Genomic DNA, 24,972 nt, shown 5'->3' with positions numbered 1-24,972 from the left:
ATACTTCTGTGTTTTATGAGACACGCAGGCACGCACGCACTCACACACTCACACACACACACACACACACACACACACACTCACTCACTCACTCACTCACTCACTCACACACACACACACACACACACACACACACACACTAATATTTGTACAGCAACAATATCCACCTCAGCTGCTCAAAGGCACTTTGTTTTCCCTCGATGATTGGATGTCAGTCTCAATGGCACATCATATTTTCAATCTATAACTTTTACAGCCACTCGGAGCACCAAGTTAATGTGGCTTTCCCATCCTTACTTGTTACATGACTACACGTCATACATCTCACCAAAGATATTGCATCGTTGTGACTACAGCATACATACAAACTGAACAAAGTTACAAAACTTTAATAAAGATACAAAAATAAAAAACAATATATGATCTGTACACCTCTACTTGTCTACTATAAACTCTACTTGAAATCGCCCTTTAAAGTTTTCATCTCCTTTATGGTATGGATACCACAAGATGTAGTTGGTGTTCCAGATGTTGTTGTAGAAGTTGAAGGCCATGCTGGTGATGTCCTGCTGGGTGATGGGGTTGAGGGGCACGGGGAAGGGGGATGGAGGGTGGCCCTTGGTACCTACATACACGAGAGGGACATCTGAGGTCAAGAGTCCCAGGCCACTCCCGTCACTGACTGTGTAATACATTCCTTGGTCGGTAGCTGGAACAAACAACACGCTGTTACACCAGGGATATATCTCACAATCATCAACAGATGGATAGTTATAGGGTTTAGAATACATATGGTCTGTATGTTAGTTGTATGGTTTATACCTTGCATGGTCCATTACAGGGTTTATAACTTGCATGGTCCATTACCTGGTTTATAACTGATCGTCAATTATATGATTAATAACTTAAATATTGCATTACATAGTTTATGATGAGTGAGTGAGTTTAGTTTTATGCCGCACTCAGCAATATTCCAGCTATATGGCGGCGGTCTGTAAATAATAGAGTCTGGACCAGACAATCCAGTGATCAACAGCATGAGCATCGATCTACGCAATTGGGAACCGATGACATGTGTCAACCTACATAGTTTATAACTATGATGTTCTGTTGGTTCATATATTTGTTGGTTGATTACATGATTAATAACTTTTACTTGGTCCATTACATGGTTTATCACTTACATGTTCAGTTATATGGTTTATAACTCTGATGGTCCATTACATGGTTAAAACTTACACATTCAATTACATGGTTTAAAATGCACATGGTCAGTTACGTGGTTTACAACTTGCATGTTGAGTTGACGAGTTATATATTATATGGTTTTTAACTTACACGGTTAGTATATGAAGATGGTCAGTTACAATAATAATCATGAACATTTCTAATGTGTCACATTGACCAAAGATCGCATGTTGAGCGTGCTTCATAAAACATGAAAACAGATGAGAAATAGAAACAATCATGCGTGGAGAGTTTGATTCTACAGGCTATAAAGGGAGACAGCAGATAATATATTCTATCCTTGCTTTTCTAGGTAGCCAATGGAAGGCTTTCAGAACTGGGGTGATTTGTTGATGTTTAGAAGTTAAACATGTCATATGTTCACTGACAGCTGATCTGTCCTAAATAAGAGTTTAAACTCAGGGATGGACTTCCTTACAGCGGCAAATCACTACACAGTTTGTGCAGAAGTTTGTGAACATAATATTTTCTTTAGATGTTGTATAAAAGATCAAACATCAAATTTAAAAAATAATCTGTCATTATATGTGATTTCTTAATGTGGTTTTTTTTTAAATCTTTGATGTCAAAATTTAATCTGTCATTATTTGAGATATCAATATTTGATGTCAATTTTGTCAAATAAATTACTAAGTCAGTTTTTACTCCAAAACGACTTTTTTACCAAGGACATTTTTCCTATAATCTAATACAACAGTCCAGCCTTGGGGAAACAAGATATGTAATATTCTTTCTGAATAAACCTGTCATGAATGCTGCCATGAGACCATGGCTATATCAGTGAATCAATAATTGAGTTTGAGACACGAGTCTGCTTGATGTGTGATGAAGGTAAAGTGACGCAGGTCTCAGATGGGTGCCATCATAGTGAAACCCATGGGTATAGGAATAGTGCTGACAAACCCACCATCCACCATTTTGAAATTTCCATTACATGATTTATGATTGATATGGTCCATTAATCTCAATAATTCATTAACAGGTAACTATTATAGTGAGTATGGTTTACACAGCTTTTAACAGTATTCAGCAACATCATGGCGGGGCACACCAGAAATGGGCTTTCCTTTAACTATTATAACTGGCAATACTTTCAACATGGCTCTCATGTGCCTTAACAGCAAGCTCATTGTCTGCCATGGCCAAAGGTGAAACCTCCTTCAAGCCATCATACCATTCATACATGGACAATCAGAACACAGCGTTCAGAACAGGGAAAGTTAGGGACTGGAGGAGACATTTTGAAAGTGCTGTTGGAATACATAGTGTACATTAAGGTGACAAGATTGTCTCACCATGCACATACTGACTGCCATTGAGGACAACGCTGTCTGCAGCCACCATCTGCCCTGTCTTCGATATGTACCAGTCCATCTGGGGCTGGGGAGTGGGACGGAAACTGTAGGAGAGAGACTCCGCCAGACGTGTGGGAGGCTTGTCAAACCACTGGACAGTCACATCAATCCCTGAAATATCACTCAGGCCTTTCAATACATCCATGTACCTTGTTGAACATGCAGACACCATGAACTGATTCTCCATGTACAGAGACTGGCAGTCACAACTTCACTATAACTAGACACTTTTCCATAACACAAGGCTATGCTCCTTCCTCTGACATAAAGCTACACTGTTCCTTTTATGTAACACTAAGCTACACATCTCCACATAACACTAAACTTCAAATGTCCCTGTGATATTAATCTACACATCTCCACATAACACTAAACTTCAAATGTCCCTGTGATATTAAGCTACACATCTCCACATAACACTAAACTTCAAATGTCCCTGTGATATTAAGCTACACATCTCCACATAACACTAAACTTCAAATGTCCCTGTGATATTAAGCTACACATCTCCACATAACACTAAACTTCAAATGTCCCTGTGATATTAAGCTACACATCTCCACATAACACTAAACTTCAAATGTCCCTGTGATATTAAGCTACACATCTCCACATAACACTAAACTTCAAATGTCCCTGTGATATTAAGCTACACATCTCCACATAACACTAAACTTCAAATGTCCCTGTGATATTAAGCTACACATCTCCACATAACACTAAACTTCAAATGTCCCTGTGATATTAAGCTACACATCTCCACATAACACTAAACTTCAAATGTCCCTGTGATATTAAGCTACACATCTCCACATAACACTAAACTTCAAATGTCCCTGTGATATTAAGCTACACATCTCCACATAACACTAAACTTCAAATGTCCCTGTGATATTAAGCTACACATCTCCACATAACACTAAACTTCAAATGTCCCTGTGATATTAAGCTACACATCTCCACATAACACTAAACTTCAAATGTCCCTGTGATATTAAGCTACACATCTCCACATAACACTAAACTTCAAATGTCCCTGTGATATTAAGCTACACATCTCCCTGTAACACTAAACTTCAAAACACTGTCCCCTGTGATATTAAGCTACACATCTCCCTGTAACACTAAACTTCAAATGTCCCTGTGATATTAAGCTACACATCTCCCTGTAACACTAAGCTACACAACTCCACATAACACTAAACTTCAAATGTCCCTGTGATATTAAGCTACACATCTCCCTGTAACACTAAACTTCAAATGTCCCTGTGATATTAAGCTACACATCTCCCTGTAACACTAAGCTACACAACTCCACATAACACTAAACTTCAAATGTCCCTGTGATATTAAGCTACACATCTCCCTGTAACACTAAACTTCAAATGTCCCTGTGATATTAAGCTACACATCTCCCTGTAACACTAAGCTACACAACTCCACATAACACTAAACTTCAAATGTCCCTGTGATATTAAGCTACACATCTCCCTGTAACACTAAACTTCAAATGTCCCTGTGATATTAAGCTACACAACTCCACATAACACTAAACTTCAAATGTCCCTGTGATATTAAGCTACACATCTCCACATCACACTAAACTTCAAATGTCCATGTAACATAAAGCTACACATCTCCACATGTCCCTGTGATATTAAGCTACACATCTCCCTGTAACACTAAACTTCAAATGTCCCTGTGATATTAAGCTACACATCTCCCTGTAACACTAAGCTACACAACTCCACATAACACTAAACTTCAAATGTCCCTGTGATATTAAGCTACACATCTCCCTGTAACACTAAACTTCAAATGTCCCTGTGATATTAAGCTACACATCTCCCTGTAACACTAAGCTACACAACTCCACATAACACTAAACTTCAAATGTCCCTGTGATATTAAGCTACACATCTCCCTGTAACACTAAACTTCAAATGTCCCTGTGATATTAAGCTACACAACTCCACATAACACTAAACTTCAAATGTCCCTGTGATATTAAGCTACACATCTCCACATAACACTAAACTTCAAATGTCCCTGTAACACTAAGCTACACAACTCCACATAACACTAAACTTCAAATGTCCCTGTGATATTAAGCTACACATCTCCCTGTAACACTAAACTTCAAATGTCCCTGTGATATTAAGCTACACATCTCCCTGTAACACTAAGCTACACAACTCCACATAACACTAAACTTCAAATGTCCCTGTGATATTAAGCTACACATCTCCCTGTAACACTAAACTTCAAATGTCCCTGTGATATTAAGCTACACATCTCCCTGTAACACTAAGCTACACAACTCCACGTAACACTAAGCTAAACTTCTCCCTGTAACACTAAGCCACATATCTCCCTTAACATTGAGCTACACATGTCTCAGTAATACTTAGCTACATACCTCCATGTAAGTGTTGTTCATCTGATCCGTGGGTGACATGATGCAGCCAGATCTCTTGAGGAGCTCCATACTTCCAGTACATCGCTGGGTCTGCTGGCCTCAGTTTCATGATCAAGTCACAGCTGTGATCAAGTGCTGATGTAGAGAAGCCAAGCAATCAATTCATAGTCTTGCTACACTCGGAGGACATCTTGGAGAATCCAATCTCCATACAGTGAATACTGACAATGTGACATGTAGCAAGCTAGTTGAGTCCATCACGAGGAACTGCCTTAAGGGCGTGGTCACATCTTACGGTCATGAAAGTTGTTCTACTAGACCATAGTGATTAATGTAGTAAACCACAGTTTGATCAGTAGTGCCATGTTACCACTACAGTGCAGTAGGCTGGTCAACCCCGTTTAAACTACCGTAACAGTAGGGTCTTGGCATTCAAGCTAACCGTAGAGATATTTTGAACATGTTGAAATTGTTTTGGTCTAACCACAGCCAAGTCATGGGTTTGCTGAAGTTCAAAGTAACTACAGTGACCTATGTTGAACTACGCTTAAATACATCTAACTACATTTAACTAAGGTCAAATACGAGTTTACTACGGTCTACTACATTCATTACCCACTACGGTCAACTACATTCATGTCTGTAAGATGTGACCACCGCTTTAGCAAGAGAGCCCAGATTTATTTGGCCCAATCAGAGGTGAGGTGAGGTGAAATTGGGTTTTAACGTCGTGCTTGAGAATATTTCGCTCATATGACGACGTGCATGCATGTGTGTGTGTATGTGTGGCTGCTTGTACTAGCCCAGACTGATGCTGGTTTTATAGTGCTATCCCACTGAGATACCATGCCGCAGTGAAGCATGAGTACCCCACTCAGACACAGTATACTGACTCCGAGCCGACCAGTCGTTGTACCCATTAATGCCGAGCGCCAGGCAGGGACCAACAAGTACCATATTTTAACGTCTTTTGGTATGACGCGGTCGGGGATCAAACCCGCGACCTTCAGCTCTCTGGGCGGAAGGGTCTAACCACTACACCACGGAGGCGGTTTTGGCCCAATCAGAAGCCACAGCGATGAACATAAAGCCCAGCTATATTTCCAACTTGTGGTATATAGAATACAAATGTGTTCTAAAATATGAAATCTATTAGCTGTAAAACATGAGAGACTTACTCTTTACAAAATACGTAGCTACATGATGAGAACAAAGGGTCAAGGCCCCTGAGACACTCACACATTTTTTCGTACAAACTGTCCACGAGGAAGTTCCACTGTCTGGAGTCTGGGTCGGCGTTCTTGGTGGAGTTGGGTTTGTCGTAGCCGGCACCTCCTCTGTAGTTGTACACAGAGGCCATATACACAAAGTCTGTCTCATTGTAGGTGACATACTGGATCTGCCCCATCGGGTTCTCTGTGGATGCCCACCTCACCTACCAGTTAAATCACAAGTGGTTACCATGGCAACTTCTCCATTTCCAAAACAGATATGCAAAAAAGGGAAAAACAATATTTAACCAAACCTACAAAGAAGCAGGAATGTGTTACAGTGTGCGAAGTTTAAGCTGAATCTGTGGTCCCTGGCTAGTAAACATTCATCAGGAATAAATGATAAGTTTGCAGTGGTCCTGGTGGGCAGTGAATTTTTTAAGTAAATCTATGAATGTAATTTTGGACCAGTGAAGTACAGACAGGACCACTAATCATTGTCCACTCACTGGTCCTGTGGTCTAGTGGGATATTCTGAAAGGTTTATTTCCCTGTATTCGGGTAGATTTACATTATGAGTTGGTCGCTGGATGACCTTAAGTGCTTGTAGGAATGACACTGCATTTCACAGATGATTTGCACATCATTGCAAGCCGAGACCGGTTCGATTCCGCGGGTACAATGTGTGAAGCCCTAATGGTTAAAGCTGGAATATTGCTAAAAGTGATGTAAAACCCGAAGACCATTGCAAGGAGGTTGAGGTGAAATTTGGTTTTCACGTCGTCCTCATATGACGGTACAATGTGTATGTGCGGCTGCTTGTAAGCCCATTTGAGGCTGGTTTTATAGTGCTAGCCCACTGATATTGCTGGAAGCATGATACCCCACTCAGACTAAACTCTGAGCCGTCCTTGTTGTACCCATTAATGCCGGCGCCAGGCAGGGACCAACAAGTACCATATTTTTAACGTTTTTTGGTTTGACGAACGGTCGGGATCTTACTCATTGACAAGGATCCCTCATTGCAAGGATGTGTGAGTAGCTGGACATTGCATTGTCTGAGAAAAGTAGAACATGTTAGGCAGGAAAGTACTGTCCTATTATAGCATGAATTTCCATGTGAAACATTCCACACCAGTGTACTGCATTTGTCAAGTTATTCACCAACACTGTAGCTCCAATCATCTTTATTTACCTCTGTCACATCCTGCTTCTGCCTAATGATGGCGATCTGCCAAAGATTATTAAGCATCTACCAAAGATTATCAAGCATCCATCAAAGATTATCAACCATCTGCCAAAGATTATCAACCATCTGCCAAAGATTATGAACCATCCAACAAAGATTATCAACCATCTGCCAAAGATTATCAACCATCCAACAAAGATTATCAACCATCCAACAAAGATTATCAACCATCTGCCAAAGATTATGAACCATCCAACAAAGATTATCAACCATCCAACAAAGATTATCAACCATCTGCCAAAGATTATCAACCATCCAACAAAGATTATAATCATCCAACAAAGATTATCAACCATCTGCCAAAGATTATCAACCATTGTTCAATCTTTTACAGAATGATAGCAGCATACCTTATGAACATGACCCTGATCAAGATAGAGTTTTGTCATATTTCCATGTGTGGTTTTAATTTCTGCCTGATTTACATGAACTTTCCAAAACTTGGCAAATACAGTTACTGGGGTTACCTACATGAACTTTTATTGGGGCATAGACAGTGTATGAAATAAGCCAAAAATCCAGTCAGACATCAGGGCTGGTAACTTCAAAATGTTACCAGCCCAAAATGGATTTACCCAGACCAAATATGGTGAATTTACTCAGATGTATGGAACATCATATATTTTTACCAGACCATCGGGCTGGCTAACTGTAAATTTAGACCTTCCGTCAGAAATCTAGACCATCTCGGGCGGTCGGATGGGCCTTATTTTATACACTGGCATAGACTACAAAACCGTTATCTTCACATTATATGGCACCTACAGTTCAGGCCAAATCTGTCAACTGACATTTCAATAAGAACACAACTTTCAGAACAGAGAATATTTCGAAGTATGAAGAAGCATGTTACAGTCAATAAATATATGATACTGACTACTCTAGGTGCCTGCGTGTTACCATCACTTTATATAACTTTTGTCCACCTTGGAAGCCTGCAAATGTCCAGGGCCTAGATTTCCGAAGCTCTCTTAGTGCTAAGATAGTAGTAAGTGCCATACATTAACTTTAACTTATGATTATCTTAGCGCTAAGAGAGCTTCGGAAATCTAGGGCCCAGGTTATAACTTACGAAGACTTGTATCAGGTTCTCAGGGATCAAGTATGTATGAGCAGCACACAGATGTAGCACGCTTTACATAAATATGAAAACATGTGGAAATCTCAAAGATGGTCAACTGTTAGAGTTTAGAACATTGGTTACATGGGGCTGTTTACTGTCAACATACTCCCTACTAGTGTGCGGGTGTTCTCCACCTGTCACAGTTTCTATGGCACATGAACAATGATGCAACCAAATCTGCATTGATGGAGTCAGGGGTACAAAGAATTGGATACATTTGTGTATTGTAAATTTCAACTGTGTTTTCAACATAGCCACTGGGGCGGTCGGGTAGCCTACTGGTTAAAGCGTTTGCTCATCACGCCGATGACCCCAGTTCAATTCTCCACATGGGTACAATGTGTGAAGCCCATTTCTGATGTCCCCTGCCGTGATTTTGCTGGAATACTGCTAAAAGCAACGTAAAACTAAACTCACTCACTCAACATAGCATGTCAAAAATGTGGAAATGCACTAAGGCTGCAGCAACAATGACCCCTACTTTGGTGATTTCCTGTAGTCTCACATGGCTGCACATAAGGAGCCAGGGCCCAGTGCCCCAAAGCGATCGTACTGCTACGACAGTCGTAAGTCGTAAGTATGGGAGTTACGATCATCTTAACGCTACGATCGCATTGTGGAACGGGGCCCTGGTTACTTGATGTGAAGAGAAAGGCTCACCTGGTTGTAGGGATCATACAGCTCCACCAATGACCCGTCCTCTCTGAACTGCAGCTTCATCCCATCATTACATGTAAACACCTGGGTCATGTTGACCACCTGCTTGTAGCCTGAAATAATAACACATATATATAACACCCAGTCCCCTTGAACAACACACCTTTTACTCCAAACAAAATCAGCACACTGAACCTGAGCTACTTGGAGCACCAAATCAAATAAAAATGATTTCTACAAAGATTTAGTTTAATAAATTATACAGTACACAGTGTAGATAGATATAATAATTCAGCGCCGATGACACCAAGCTGCAATGAGAGAACACCTTGTCGGGAACAGATGACACCATGCTCCAATGATAATACACCCTTTTTGGAACAGATGACACCATTATCTAATGATAGTACACTCTGTTTGGAACAGATGACACCATGATCTAATGATAATACACTCTGTTTGGAACAGATGACACCATGATCTAATGATAGTACACTCTGTTTGGAGCAGATGACACCATGATCTAATGATAGTACACTCTGTTTGGAACAGATGACACCATGATCTAATGATAGTACACCCTGTTTGGAACAGATGACCCCATGCTCCAATGATAGTACACCCTGTTGGGAACAGATGACACCATGATCTAATGAAACCCAGTTTGGAACAGATGACACCATGATCTAATGATAGTACACTCTGTTTGGAACAGATGACACCATGATCTAATGACAGTACACCCTGTTTGGAACAGATGACACCATGATCTAATGATAGTACAATCTGTTTGGAACAGATGACACCATGATCTAATGATAGTACACCCTGTTTGGAACAGATGACACCATGCTGCAATGATAGTACACCTTGTCAGGAGCAGATACTATGCTTGTACTCAAGAAAGATGTAAAATATCTCCAGCACAGCAGTTCTATTAATCTATATTCAGGATTGCAGATCTTAATGTGTTTTCAAGGAACAAAATTCAGGAATTGTTTTTATGTTTGCTGCGTTTGTATCTAGGAAGTAGAAGTCTTCACATGTTTGTAGGATTGATCATTTAGGTTATGACCTCCTGTAGACGGTTGTCACCAAATCTTGACAGAGAGATGTCAATACCAAGTAAAGATTCACTTTTACTGAGGTCACCAAAATTGTCCCGGTCTTCTTATACAGTCCACCCACCTGTGTGATCTGGTCTAGAAGGGGTCTGTTCCTCCCATTCCCGCTTCACCTCCAGAGCCAGTGGGTGGTCCTGGAGGCTGGAGAACGCAAAGTCAATGAACTGTCGCTGTTCCAGCCATGCATTCTCACAGTTCCTGTAGCTTTTTCCTGCAGATTGAGGAGCCATAATAACACTATAGCAGAGTTGGTGATGAGGGATAATAACATTGTAGTACAGGTAGTGATGAGGGATAATAACATTGTAGTAGAGGTGGTGATGAGGGATAATAACATTGTAGTAGAGATGGTGATGAGGAATAAAAACATTGTAGTAGAGGTGGTGATGAGGGATAACAACATTGTAGTAGAGGTGGTGATGAGGAATAAAAACATTGTAGTAGAGGTGGTGATCAGGGATAACAACATTGTAGTAGAGGTGGTGATGAGAGATAATAACATTGTAGTAGAGGTGGTGATGAGGGATAATAACATTGTAGCAGAGGTGGTAATGAGGGATAATACCATTGTAGTAGAGGTGGTGATGAGGGATAATAACATTGTAGTAGAGGTGGTGATGAGGGATAATAACATTGTAGCAGAGGTGGTGATGAGGAATAAAAACATTGTAGTAGAGGTGGTGATCAGGGATAATAACATTGTAGTAGAGGTGGTGATGAGAGATAATACCATTGTAGTAGAAGTGGTGATGGGGGATAATAACATTGTAGTAGAGGTGGTGATCAGGGATAATAACATTGTAGTAGAGGTGGTGATGAGGGATAATACCATTGTAGTAGAAGTGGTGATGGGGGATAATAACATTGTAGTAGAGGTGGTGATGGGGGATAATAACATTGTAGTAGAGGTGGTGATGGGGGATAATAACATTGTAGTAGAGGTGGTGATGAGGGATAATGACATTGTAGTAGAGGTGGTGATGAGGGATAATACCATTGTAGTAGAAGTGGTGATGGGGGATAATAACATTGTAGTAGAGGTGGTGATGAGGGATAATAACATTGTAGTAGAGGTGGTGATGAGGGATAATAACATTGTAGTAGAGGTGGTGATGAGGGATAATAACATTGTAGTAGAGGTGGTGATGGGGATAACAACATTGTAGTAGAGGTGGTGATGAGGGATAATAACATTGTAGTAGAGGTGGTGATGAGGGATAATAACATTGTAGTAGAGGTGGTGATGAGGGATAATAACATTGTAGTAGAGGTGGTGATGAGGGATAATAACATTGTAGTAGAGGTGGTGATGAGGGATAATAACATTGTAGTAGGTGAGGTGGTGATGGGGGGATAATAACATTGTAGTAGAGGTGGTGATGAGGGATAATAACATTGTAGTAGAGGTGGTGATGAGGGATAATAACATTGTAGTAGAGGTGGTGATGAGGGATAATAACATTGTAGTAGAGGTGGTGATGAGGGATAACAACATTGTAGTAGAAGCGGTGATGAGGGATAATAACATTGTAGTAGAGGTGGTGATGAGGGATAATAACATTGTAGTAGAGGTGGTGATGAGGGATAATAACATTGTAGTACAGGTGGTGATGGGGGATAATAACATTGTAGTAGAGAGGTGATGATGAGGATAATAACATTGTAGTAGAGGTGTGGTGATAGGAAGGATAATAACATTGTAGTACAGGTGGTGATGAGGGATAATAACATTGTAGTAGAGGTGGTGATGAGGGATAATAACATTGTAGTAGAGGTGGTGATGAGGGATAATAACATTGTAGTACAGGTGGTGATGAGGGATAACAACATTGTAGTAGAGGTGGTGATGAGGGATAATAACATTGTAGTAGAGGTGGTGATGAGGGATAATAACATTGTAGTAGAGGTGGTGATGAGGGATAATAACATTGTAGTACAGGTGGTGATGAGGGATAATAACATTGTAGTAGAGGTGGTAATAACATTGAGTAGGGTGGTGATAATAATAACATTGTAGTAGAGGTGGTGATGAGGGATAATAACATTGTAGTACAGGTGGTGATGAGGGATAACAACATTGTAGTAGAGGTGGTGATGAGGGATAATAACATTGTAGTAGAGGTGGTGATGAGGGATAATAACATTGTAGTAGAGGTGGTGATGAGGGATAATAACATTGTAGTAGAGGTGGTGATGAGGGATAATAACATTGTAGTAGAGGTGGTGATGAGGGATAATAACATTGTAGTAGAGGTGGTGATGAGGGATAATAACATTGTAGTAGAGGTGGTGATGAGGGATAATAACATTGTAGTAGAGGTGGTGATGAGGGATAATAACATTGTAGTAGAGGTGGTGATGGGGGATAATAACATTGTAGTACAGGTGGTGATGAGGGATAATAACATTGTAGTAGAGGTGGTGATGAGGGATAATAACATTGTAGTACAGGTGGTGATGAGGGATAATAACATTGTAGTAGAGGTGGTGATCAGGGATAATACCATTGTAGTAGAGGTGGTTATAGGGGATAATAACATTGTAGTACAGGTGGTGATGAGGGATAATAACATTGTAGTAGAGGTGGTGATGGGGGATAATAACATTGTGTAGTAGAGGTGGTGATGAGGGATAATAACATTGTAGTAGAGGTGGTGATGAGGGATAATAACATTGTAGTAGAGGTGGTGATGAGGAATAATAACATTGTAGTAGAGGTGGTGATGAGGGATAATAACATTGTAGTAGAGGTGGTGATGAGGGATAATAACATTGTAGTAGAGGTGGTGATGAGGGATAATAACATTGTAGTAGAGGTGGTGATGAGGAATAAAAACATTGTAGTAGAGGTCGTGATCAGGGATAATAACATTGTAGCAAAGGTGGTGATGGGGCATAATAACATTGTAGTAGAGGTGGTGATGAGGGATAATAACACTGTAGTAGGGGTGGTGATGAGGAATAAAAACATGGTAGTAGAGGTGGTGATGGGGGGATAATAACATTGTAGTACAGGTGGTGATGAGGGATAATAACATTGTAGTAGAGGTGGTTATAGGGGATAATAACATTGTAGTACAGGTGGTGATGAGGGATAATAACATTGTAGTAGAGGTGGTGATCAGGGATAATAACATTGTAGTACAGGTGGTGATGAGAGATAATAACATTGTAGTACAGGTGGTGATGAGGGATAATAACATTGTAGTACAGGTGGTGATGAGGGATAATAACATTGTAGTACAGGTGGTGATGGGGGATAATAACATTGTAGTACAGGTGGTGATGAGGGATAATAACATTGTAGTACAGGTGGTGATGAGGGATAATAACATTGTAGTAGAGGTGGTGATGGGGGGATAATAACATTGTAGTAGAAGCGGTGATGAGGGATAATAACATTGTAGTAGAGGTGGTGATGGGGGGATAATAACATTGTAGTACAGGTGGTGATGAGGGATAATAATATCATGTTTTAATACAAAACTGACCACTTCTTGCTTGACTGAAGGCAATGTTTGTCCAGTTGACGTTGTCTCCAACGGATGGCAGGCCCCATGTGTGCTCTGGGGGTTTGATCAGGTACCGGACAGCAGCCTTGATCCGCGGATCATCTCCGGAGCATTGACCTGGTATCAGACGTCACTAATCATAAGTCAACCCAAGGTATGAAAATGAATACAAAGTGTTCACAACTGTAGATTTCGGATGGGTACAGACAAGTGAGATACATAGGTGGTCCATTTTAGATGGTGAGTGCACTATACCCAAAGCATGAAGGGAACATAGACAAACATAGAGGGTACATCAACCCATGGGCCACGAGGGACCAGTGAAGAACATATTTATCTTACCGAACACCTCAATGTTAATTCTGAACTGTTTGAAGCACGGTTACTGGATCATAATATGGAGTACCGAGTCAGGCAACAGCCCAAACACTACTAACATGAGGTACCAAACGAATTGCCACAGTTCGGCATTTCCAGCAGGTAACATAGAAAAAGTAACTCACATGTAGGGCTGGATATTGCCCTGATTTTCATATTGCGATATATTGCAATAATTTAAGAGATATTGCAGTACATATCGTGATATATTGACTGGAAGGTTTCTGCCCAAGTGCGTACATCATAAATTCATAATAGCTCTCTGTGTGCGACATCATCTTCTTAGTCGCTGTTACATCATTTATTTTACTTTCAGGCTCACCGTCCACATTGTGTATGGCTGTGTGACAATCGTTTACAGATAAATAAATTAACATAGAGCCTTAACGTGGAATGTTTAACTGAAGTATTGCAACAAAGTTTTGCGAACATAATGATAAAAACAATAGTATAACATGATTTTCATGATCAGTGTTTGTTTGCTTCAACAGAATAAATACACTTCAATGCAGTAAGTAATTATTTTTACTGTATGTCAGTGATTCATTCAGATTCAACTCACAATATAAACATGTGTTAACATGAACTATTGCAAAATGAAATAAAAACATGATTTAGTTTAACTACTTGAGCTTAAAATCAAATAACTAAGATTCTTGACTAGAATGTCATTATAAAGTTCTACAAAATTTATGAGACAAAGAACCTGTATGCTAAATTGATATCATATGTCCCATTATGAAACAAACAAAAATAACCAAATACTGCGAATTGTGAAATGGTCACTCAGAGCCAGAGGCTCTACTAATAAGTCCAAATAAACAAATGGTCCATTTGAGGCCACTTAATTCCTCAAAATAAAACCATTCAAACCCACAAAACGTAAAGCATTTGGTAGAATATATGGCACTTTTGGAGTCACTTATAATGTCATTTCCACTTGTAAAATGTTACGTGAAACCAATAGTAATAAAACATATTTGGCACTTTCAGAGCACATAGTTTTACATGGAAATCAAGGGGAGATAATTCAAAGGGAGCTAACTCTGGATGACCCAATATATTGCAGAATCTGAACCATATCGAATAATCGTATCGCGAGACACTGTACCGGTATATACCGGCAGAAACCGGTAAATACCAGTATACCGGTAATATTGCACAGCCCTACTCACTTGTAAGAAGGGTACATTGATTGGCTCAGCCAATAAGAAAACGACATTTATGTGTGAGGTTAGATAACTACTTATAAGAGACCGTTCATAATTCATATGAATTACCCCTCCCTAAAATTTATGTACAAAATAAGTGACCCCCCCATCCATATGTACAAAATCAATGACCCCCTTCCCCATCTCATAATTCTAAGCCAGAGACCATATACAGATATGGTCTCTGTTCTAAACATAATTTTTAACATATTTTTATGTACAAAATTGCTGAAACCCCCCCCCCACCCACACCCTAGTGCGTGTGTACAAAATTGCTGACACCCCCTAGCTCCCCGGACAAAATTGGTGACCCCCTCTTAAAATCATCATCATCCCACCAGCTATAAATTATGAACGGTCCCTAACCATGATCTGTCCCAGACACTATTCATATATACTAACCGTTCCTCACACAGTCCTGCAGCTTGTTGGCAAAGGCCCAGTATCTGGCCATCTTGACAGGGTCTGAGGAGATGCCCTGTATCCAGGTATCACCAACCTCCATTTCCACCACCGGGAGCTGGCTTTTGATTGGCTGAAGTGCTTCCACAAAGTTGTCAAATGTTGACGCCATCAGTTTGGCACCAGGGAATTCTCCACGGACGACTTCATAATTGCTAAGAATCTCCTAGAAACAGGATACATTTCACAATAAAAGTATGTATGTATGGGAATACCTTTCGAGGCAAAAAGAAATGTAGAGAGAGTTTCTGGGGGGAGCAGAGTGATTGATATTTCACACTTTCCTAGATGGAACAGTGCTGTCATACCGTTTGCATCTGGAAAATCTGGACCTGTCATCATTACAACAATTATTGGGAAAACAACGAAATATTTGTTTCAAGCAAATTATGTTGGCAATATATATATCTCCTTTTCAACTCTTGTATCAGGCCTTGTTTGCTTACAGTGTTGATTTAACAGTTCCCCCAGCTCGCCTCTCTTCCTACGGAAAGAAAGGTTTTCAACATGTTGCTCCACTCCTATGGAACTCTTTGCCACTCCACATAAAACTTTCTGAAACAACTGATTCTTTCAAGAAAAATCTTAAGACCCTTTTCTTCACTAAAGCCTTCCAGTGACTCTTCATTTTCCTTGTACATCGGTTCTCAGCGCCATGAGCATGCATTCGTGGGTGGACGCTGGCGCGCTTTATAAATACAGTAGAATACTTTTATAACGAACACAGATATAATGAACTGACGGCTAAAGCGAACTGTTTTAAAAGTCCCGAATAAACCTTATATTATCAAATAAAAAAGTGAATAGCAAACTACGGATATAACGAACTAATTTCAGTGGTCCCTTGGAGTTAATATAAAGGTATTTTACTGTATCCCAATAATTATTATTATTAACAATAAACATCTCTCTACCAGGAGCAATCTGTTTGGGCTGTAAGCACATTCAGAAATATCCTCTGTCCAGCATAAACAGGTCTGGGATACCTTTTTAATAGCCTGCATAGCCTAGTGCTAACTGGATATTCACCTACATTGACGCTTTGTGGTGGCCCACTGTTGTCGGATCTAAAGGCAAAACAGAGGACATCTGTGAACCCATCCACAATGACACAGTTTTCTTTTGACATCCCTTGAGGGTTGGCCGGGTTGGGTCCTGGGTTTAAGGGGTACCCACCTAGCAGGTGAAGAAACAGAAGGTGATATAACCAGGGATATCCCTTCAATATAAACACTGCAGAATGAATGGGAGTAACTAAGTGCTGTGATCCGATTGGTTGAAAAACTATGGTCAAAAAGCAGTTGTCAAAGTCCAAATGGTAAAATATCACAAAAACTGATATTGCAAGAATAAACAAATGCACCCACCCAAAAGCTGTAACAACACATCTGGGAAGGGCGATAAAAGTTTTTATTCAATAAAAGGACCAGGCCCTGGTTCATCCACTCATCAAGGTCATATGGTTGGTTTATCAACTATGTCAAAAGGAAAATAAAATTACATTTGAATAAAAGAACCCAGATTTGTTCAAATTACCATATACTGACCCATACACAGAACTATCTCCAACAGTTCACCCAATACATTGAACTATAACCGACACTTCACCCTTTATATTGAGAACCGCCTCCGTGGTGTAGTGGTTAGAGCGTCCGCCCGGAGAGCGGAAGGTCGCGGGTTCAATCCCCGGCCGCGTCATACCAAAAGACGTTAAAATATGGTACTTGTTGGTCCCTGCCTGGCACTCGGCATTAATGGGTACAACAAGGACTGGTCGGCTCGGAGTCAGTATAATGTGTCTGAGTGGGATATTCATGCTTCACTGCGGCATGGTACCTCAGTGAGCTAGCACTATAAAACCAGCTTCAGTCTGGGCTAGTACAAGCAGCCGCACATACACATACACACGCATGCACGTCGTCATATGAGCGAAATATTCTCAAGCACGACGTTAAACCCAATTTCACCTCACCTCACCTTTATATTGAGCTTTCTCAAATACATATCTTCAATACCTGCACATCTCACCTTTGTTCCACATCCCAATGACCTGAGAGTCAAGGAACTTCCAAATGAAAGGGTTGGGGACTGCAGGAGGACTTGTACCAGGGTTGACACCCACTGACACAGCCATGATGTTGAACTTGGTCAGACTGGGGAGCACAGCAGCTGTCATGCCTGCACAGAAAGCAAGCATGCTTCATCAAGACAACTAGTCTCCACTTTGTCCTGTGTAGTGTTTCAAGGTGTTATCTCCACCTACCATGTGTCCGTCCTGAGCCACGTACCTGGAACATCCCTCTGACTCAGTGTGGCAAACTTCCTCTTTATGCCGAACTCTGCATCCACATCCAGGCTGATGTTCAGACTCAACTCAAACAAGGCTTGGTTCATGTTCTCCGGCTGCATGTTCATAGGTCCAGCATGCCATGTAATGTCTCCACGCAGGACTGCTTCTCTGAAGGCAGCCACATCCTTATCACTGGGGCACTAGGAAGACAGTACATATCACTATATACAACATCCTTACAATGACTAGGACCTCTATATACAACATCCTTACCACGGGGACCTCTATATACAACATCCTTACCTCTATATACAACATCCTTACCTCTATATACAACATCCTTACCACTGGGACCTCTATATACAACATCCTTACCTCTACATACAACATCCTTACCACTGGGACCTCTATATACAACATCCTTACCACTGGGACCATTATATACAACATCCTTACCACTGGGACCTCTATATACACCATCCTTACCTCTATATACAACATCCTTACCACTGGGACCTCTATATACAACATCCTTACCACTGGGACCTCTATATACAACATCCTTACCACTGGGACCTCTATATACAACATCCTTACCTCTATATACAACATCCTTACCACTGGGACCTCTATATACAACATCCTTACCACTGGGGCCTCTATATACAACATCCTTACCACTGGGACCTCTATATACAACATCCTTACCACTGGGACCTCTATATACAACATCCTTACCACTGGGACCTCTATATACAACATCCTTACCACTGGGACCTCTATATACAACATCCTTACCACTGGGGCCTCTATATACAACATCCTTACCACTGGGACCTCTATATACAACATCCTTACCACTGGGGACTCTATATACAACATCCTTACCACTGGGACCTCTATATACAACATCCTTACCACTGGGGCCTCTATATACAACATCCTTACCACTGGGACCTCTATATAAAACATCCTTACCACTCGGACCTCTATATACAACATCCTTACTACTGGGGCCTCTATATACAATATCCTAAAATTCTCAATAATTTCTGGTCATACCATACATGTACATACATATATATATTTGATTGTTTATAAAGATACACCAGGGGTCCATGATATTTGAGAAGAGTGTATGAAAGGAGGACCAAAAAGTATAAAATTGTGTTGGCCTTGCATTTGAAAGGCAACACATGTATATTTTGTGGCTTTATAATAATTTAGTATTTCCCGTTGAAAACATTGAAAGTTAGGCTTCACATTTTTTAAACTCATTTTATATAGTGTATACTTAACAAAAAGAAAGACCACATTAAGTGGATTATTGTTTTTGCCTTTCAAGCCAAATATAATATTTTCATGAGAGAACTTGATATTCCCTTCAGATTACATGTCAAGCCAACTGGATACTTCCTTCCATTCGCTCACAGCATATGAACATTCACATAATAGATGTGTTATTGTTTCAGGATTCACAGAAAGAGCACACAGGAGAATCAGTATATTTCATTAAATGTAATTTGTATTTCTTCATTAAAATATTATGAGTAATCCTAAAATGAAACCACCTTAGCTGTACGCTCTCTGTGCATCTGTTTGACATTATATAAATATTAGTCCACTCTTCTTTGTTGTAACGTTGTTTCAGAGTATCCTCCCATTTAAATTTGCCAGTAGGGCTGGCTTGACATTGTGGCAAAAGAGTATTATAGAAGGTTTTACTCCTTTGGTTTTTTCCACAAATACAGGATATGTTAAATGGTAATATTGGGCTTTGAAACTCAGAACAGGTCTTTCCTTTATCACTTACATGTTTAGTTCTGCAGTAAGCCAACACCGCACATTTATACCTTCAAGATGTAAAAAGTTTACCTTAGGTATTCCATATCTTTTTTCCATATCAGCTTTTTGTAAAAAGTTCCCATTAAGATCTAAGATATCATTACCAAAGAGTATTCCCCTTTCTGCCATATATTCGTAATAAACAAATTTTCCCTCTGTTTGTATATTATTTTTGAACCATAGAGATTGGCAGAGAATATCTGAGTTTTCTTTCACCTCTGATTAACATTTCTTGAGGTAATGGCACCATGCCAATAATATATCTTTCCAAAATGGGTTTGTAACATTTGGCATCATATGGTTACGTACATAATCTGCATCAGCATATATACAATCCTATCAGGTAAGCATACATTGGCGACAGAAATACATTTTAAATTTTCAGTGATAAGCCTTTTGGGCTAGGAATTGATGAAAATGGATTAGTTTTGGTAATAGCAAAGATTTCAAGATAGTATTTCTACCCATTGGCGTCATATATCTCAAGGACCAAAGATTCATTACTTTATAGATTTTTTCAAATTTGTCTTTGTAGTTGAGGTCTATCATATCATTTAACTCGACATCACAATCTATTCCTAACAATCTGAAATTTGACTGCGTGTCAGCTAAACTTACCGCCAGTGTGATATTGTTGAGTGTCAGGTTCGGACAGTCCAGATACAGGCTGACCAGCCAGGGATGGGTGGTGTAGATGAAGGTTTCTTCATACCCTTCATGCCTCAGTTGTTGGGCCAACTGTACCTCTCGGGGGAAGTACAGCTGGAAGTACGTGTTCAGTACATTGTTGATGAAACCAACTGTCGGGGAAATACCATTGTAACCTACATCTGAAAAGTACAGATATCTTAAATGGAACAGATGTACTGGCACAATCACCTTGAAACACTAGATCTTCTGTTCATTAAAGTTCCTTTAAAATCTTATGAGTGAATGAGTTTAGCTTTAGGCCACATTCAGCAATATTACAGCTATATGGCAGCGGTCTGTAAATAATTGAGTCTGGACCAGACAATCCAGTGACCAACAGCATGAGCAATGATCTACACAATTGGGGTACAATGACATGTGTCAATCAAGTCAGCGAGCCTGACCACTCGATCCCATTAGTCGCCTCTTATGAGAAGCATGGGTTACTGAAGATCAAGTCTAACCCGGATCTTCACGGGTGTCATGACATGGAACGAGCGTCTAGTGTAATGTAACAACCAAGACCAATCTTGTGAAAAATATTGTTAATGCAAACAAGTGTTCCAAAATTGTTTGTGTTCGATTATAAGAAAACATGATCGAGTGGTACAAAAAAGGTGTCGTTTTTGTGAACGATTTAATACATGAAGAAGGCAGACTGCTCACATATAAAGAATTTTCCAAAACGTTTTCAATAAAACCCAATTTCTTAACGTATGAATCGGTGAAAAAAGCAATTATAACATATGCTCGAACACTGAATATAAAGCAATTTAAAAACAAATTAAGCGAACCAATCTATCCTTTTAATATCTCAAAAATTGACACCATAATTGGGAGTAAAAAACTATACGCCTCCCTCTTGAACTCAAAATTTGTTTGGTTGCCAAGTTTTTCATAATGGGAAAGAGTTCTAAAGAGTGATTTTACTGAAATCGACTGGAAATTTTTTAACATTATTGTGAATAAATGTTCAAGCATAGACTTGAAATGGTTGCAATATAGAATTATCCACAATATCCTCCCAACAAAACAACTACTTTATAAAATGGGATACACATCCTCACCAATATGTCCATTTTGTGAACAAGAAAGAGAAACTATCAACCATATGTTATGGGAATGTGAATTTGTTTTTAAATTATGGAAAGAAATAGAATCGTGGTTGAACTCGGTACCGTTACAACTGGAACTTACAAATAAAATCGTCATATTGGGAATGAAAGGAAAAAACAATAATCTGATTAATGAAATCATTTCAGTTGTCAAACATTTTATCTACAGATGCAGCATAAATGGTTTCAAACAATATTTAAAACATGAAATTGTCCGTCACTATGATATGTCAAGATATGTTTACTTATCTGCGGGAACTGAACAATTGTTTTTTCAATATTGGTCAACATTACATCTATTACTTGGAAGATAATCCAGCCAATTATACTTTTTCAGCCAACTGTACATTTTCATACATGTATACATATACCATTGTATTATTAAGAAACTTATCTATACATGTTTGCCTGCACAAGAAATATGGAAAAAAAAAATATCTAAAAAAAAATGATCGATTGCTTGGTCATTTAGGCACTGCGACCAATCTTCGATTATTACAATTAATCGGACCACCACTTTTACTTACCAAGGTGGTTCATGAATATGATGTGCACTCTCTCCACATTGCTAGCTTCCTTCACACAGTGGACTGGCTGTGTCACCTGCAGGCAAACAGTGTCCTGTACTCCCTCTCCACAACAACCACAAAACATATACAAGTTTTTCTGGAGCATTGGTATTTCTTACCTTTATAAAATATTCTAAAACAGCATATACTTAATTTACACATGGATCAATACATCTGACATAAGTGTACACAGGTTTTGAGGCCATTGTGTATACTTGTGTTTGGTTGTTTATTGTGTTTGTGTTTGGTTGTTTATCAAGGCAGCCAGCAGGTTCATGACCTAACCTGGACCACATCAGAGAATGTCCCATACCCACAGCATGGGAACACACAGATCATCATAACTTGTAGGAGTCACCATTCTGCTCCAACAAGCTCACACTTACCAATTTCTGTAATTCATTCTTAAAGTGCTCCAAACAAACACTGAAATTTACACAAGAGTCAGCTAGTATTTCGTTGCTAATTTCTTTCCCAAGAAACAGCAACACAGAAAGTTAATACAGGTGTCTGGGCTGTTGTTTGGTAATACTCTGAAGACCAATCTTCTCCCGAACATGTCAAGATATACTAAACTGGGCATGCTTAGGGGATGTTAGTTGAAAATCGATATGGAATTCCTCAACTGAAGCAAACAATTGCTAGCACTGAAAGATCATGAAATTTCTATCTGTGTACAGCTGAGGTACTGAATGTTTCAAATAATTACATTCAGAAGTTATTTTTTTTAGGGCATTCATTCCTCAACATACACACAAAGTTTCGGTAAGAGTTCCACCCGTATCCCCACTTGAAATGTATTCTATTTATTAGGATTATTTGGAGGTGTTAGGGTTTAAGTTAAGGGTTTAGGGTTACGTTTAGACTTTTTATTAAAAAAACCATAGGCCTATATTCTTAGGCATAGAAAGATTTTTTAAAAAAAATCTTTCAAAAGTTTCTAAACCCCAATTGCATCACTCCGTGTTAAATACCGCTGACGAAATGTTAATGTCACCAAAATTTGAACAAATTTTGATCTGTACCATTCTATCACTGACAATAAGCTTCATTCATAGGCACCTGACTGATATATTTATAAGTATGACCTATATATATCTTATATATATAGGTCTTATATATATATCTTATATATATATAGGTCATACTTATAAATATATCAGAGTCAGGCGCCTATGTCTTCATTTGCGTATTGCTTTTCTCAGTGTAAACAGAGACCATATATGTAAAGAATAGTCCAGTAGTAGTCCAGCATATAACTAAACGACTTTGCACTATACCAAGGTGTGCTCGACAACTCGATGTAAACCTTGGCTTGAATACGAGTTTATTCATATGAACTACTGACACAGTTGTATGTAAATATTACACAAAAGCATTCTAAAGGCCTACATATGAAAAGTGTGTGTATATAATATAATGATTTAAAAATGTTCCAAATTAATCACAAAAGTCATTTTGTTTATGTCCCCAGGTTTGTTAGGTCGAGATTTTAATGGGTCCCTACATTCTAATAACATAGAAGCAAAACTCGTTGTCGTACTAGTTCATACTCATAGAACACACGACACACGTTCTTTCGTTTCCCAAAAGACACGAAATCATATCTAAAACATGGTCAGCTTTTGATTGTCATCTGGCAATAATTATATATCTGCATACAAACACATGTGTTCATTCAATGTAGCATCTTAATCTACACTTACCAAAACGACAGCGGCAATGAAAAAAAATATCGTATTCAAACAACAGAGTGCAGAGCTACACGTCGCCATTTTGAGTGTCATATGATGAATCACGTGAACTCTCATCTCCACGAGATGTCACGTGATCAGAAGCAATATTTTACAGTGGCCCATTTCCTTGAAGACCGGATTTCTAAATGGGGAATTTGGTGCATGTTATTTTTATAACAGAATATTGAAAACAGCAGTACCAGGAAGTATTTAATGTGATAAAACACCATGTTTTACAGCAAAATGTTTAGCAAAAGTGTGTTGTTGTTTTTCAAATTGACAGAAAACTGGTCAACTTGACATGTTTGTAATCGCAAAGTGGGGGAACATAATTTCATTTTATGAAGATTGTTGATGATAACCATTTGATGTAAACTGACAAACAAAAGAAACTTTGCCAAACTGAAATTTGGACACGTAGTTTACAACACTTGAAAATTGTTACAAAATGTTCGAGAGTCAATCACACAAACGCCGCCAAACCATTTTGCTGAGTAGTGCAGGTGTAACAGGGTCCAGATCAGTGGAACTTGAGACCGAAGTGAAACTTTGCTGCACTTTCAGCGTGCATACCTACAAAATATGTGTAGAAAAGGAACACGATAATCCACACACTGACAACACAGCAACAGTCTGTCAAACAGTATCTTTTTATAGCATATCCGGGGCGGTGGGGTAGCCTAGTGGTTACAGCGTTGGCTCGTCACGCCGAAGACCCGGGTTCGATTCCCCACATGGGCATAATGTGTGTAACCCATTTCTGGTGTCCCCCGCCGTA

General features: G+C 39.4%; 1 protein-coding gene across 2 annotated transcripts; it reads right to left on the bottom strand.

The window, feature by feature from the left end:
- Nucleotides 1–373: 373 nt before the first annotated feature.
- LOC124260970 lies at nucleotides 374–24,260 on the bottom strand. 2 transcript variants are annotated; one of them, XM_046695288.1, is made up of 14 exons: nucleotides 24,165–24,260; nucleotides 22,417–22,492; nucleotides 20,703–20,914; nucleotides 18,238–18,439; nucleotides 17,978–18,127; nucleotides 16,983–17,125; nucleotides 15,890–16,115; nucleotides 13,878–14,015; nucleotides 10,451–10,597; nucleotides 9,266–9,375; nucleotides 6,262–6,457; nucleotides 5,023–5,157; nucleotides 2,544–2,714; nucleotides 374–709 (listed from the first exon to the last, which is right to left on the bottom strand). In XM_046695288.1, the coding sequence occupies exons 1-14, from the start codon at nucleotides 24,243–24,245 to the stop codon at nucleotides 435–437; spliced, it is 2,262 nt and encodes a 753-aa protein (XP_046551244.1). In that variant the 5' UTR covers nucleotides 24,246–24,260; the 3' UTR covers nucleotides 374–434. The 2 variants fall into 2 exon arrangements, with proteins under 2 accessions (XP_046551244.1, XP_046551245.1); XM_046695289.1 differs by having other exon boundaries at nucleotides 5,023–5,154.
- Nucleotides 24,261–24,972: the final 712 nt, after the last annotated feature.

Source organism: Haliotis rubra, unplaced genomic scaffold (genome assembly GCF_003918875.1).
Source record: "Haliotis rubra isolate DU_JTF1 unplaced genomic scaffold, ASM391887v1 Scf782, whole genome shotgun sequence".
NCBI classification, from domain to species: domain Eukaryota; kingdom Metazoa; phylum Mollusca; class Gastropoda; order Lepetellida; family Haliotidae; genus Haliotis; species Haliotis rubra.
The sequence above is the reverse complement of the archived record's forward strand: the minus strand, read 5'-3'. Positions and strand labels throughout refer to the sequence as shown.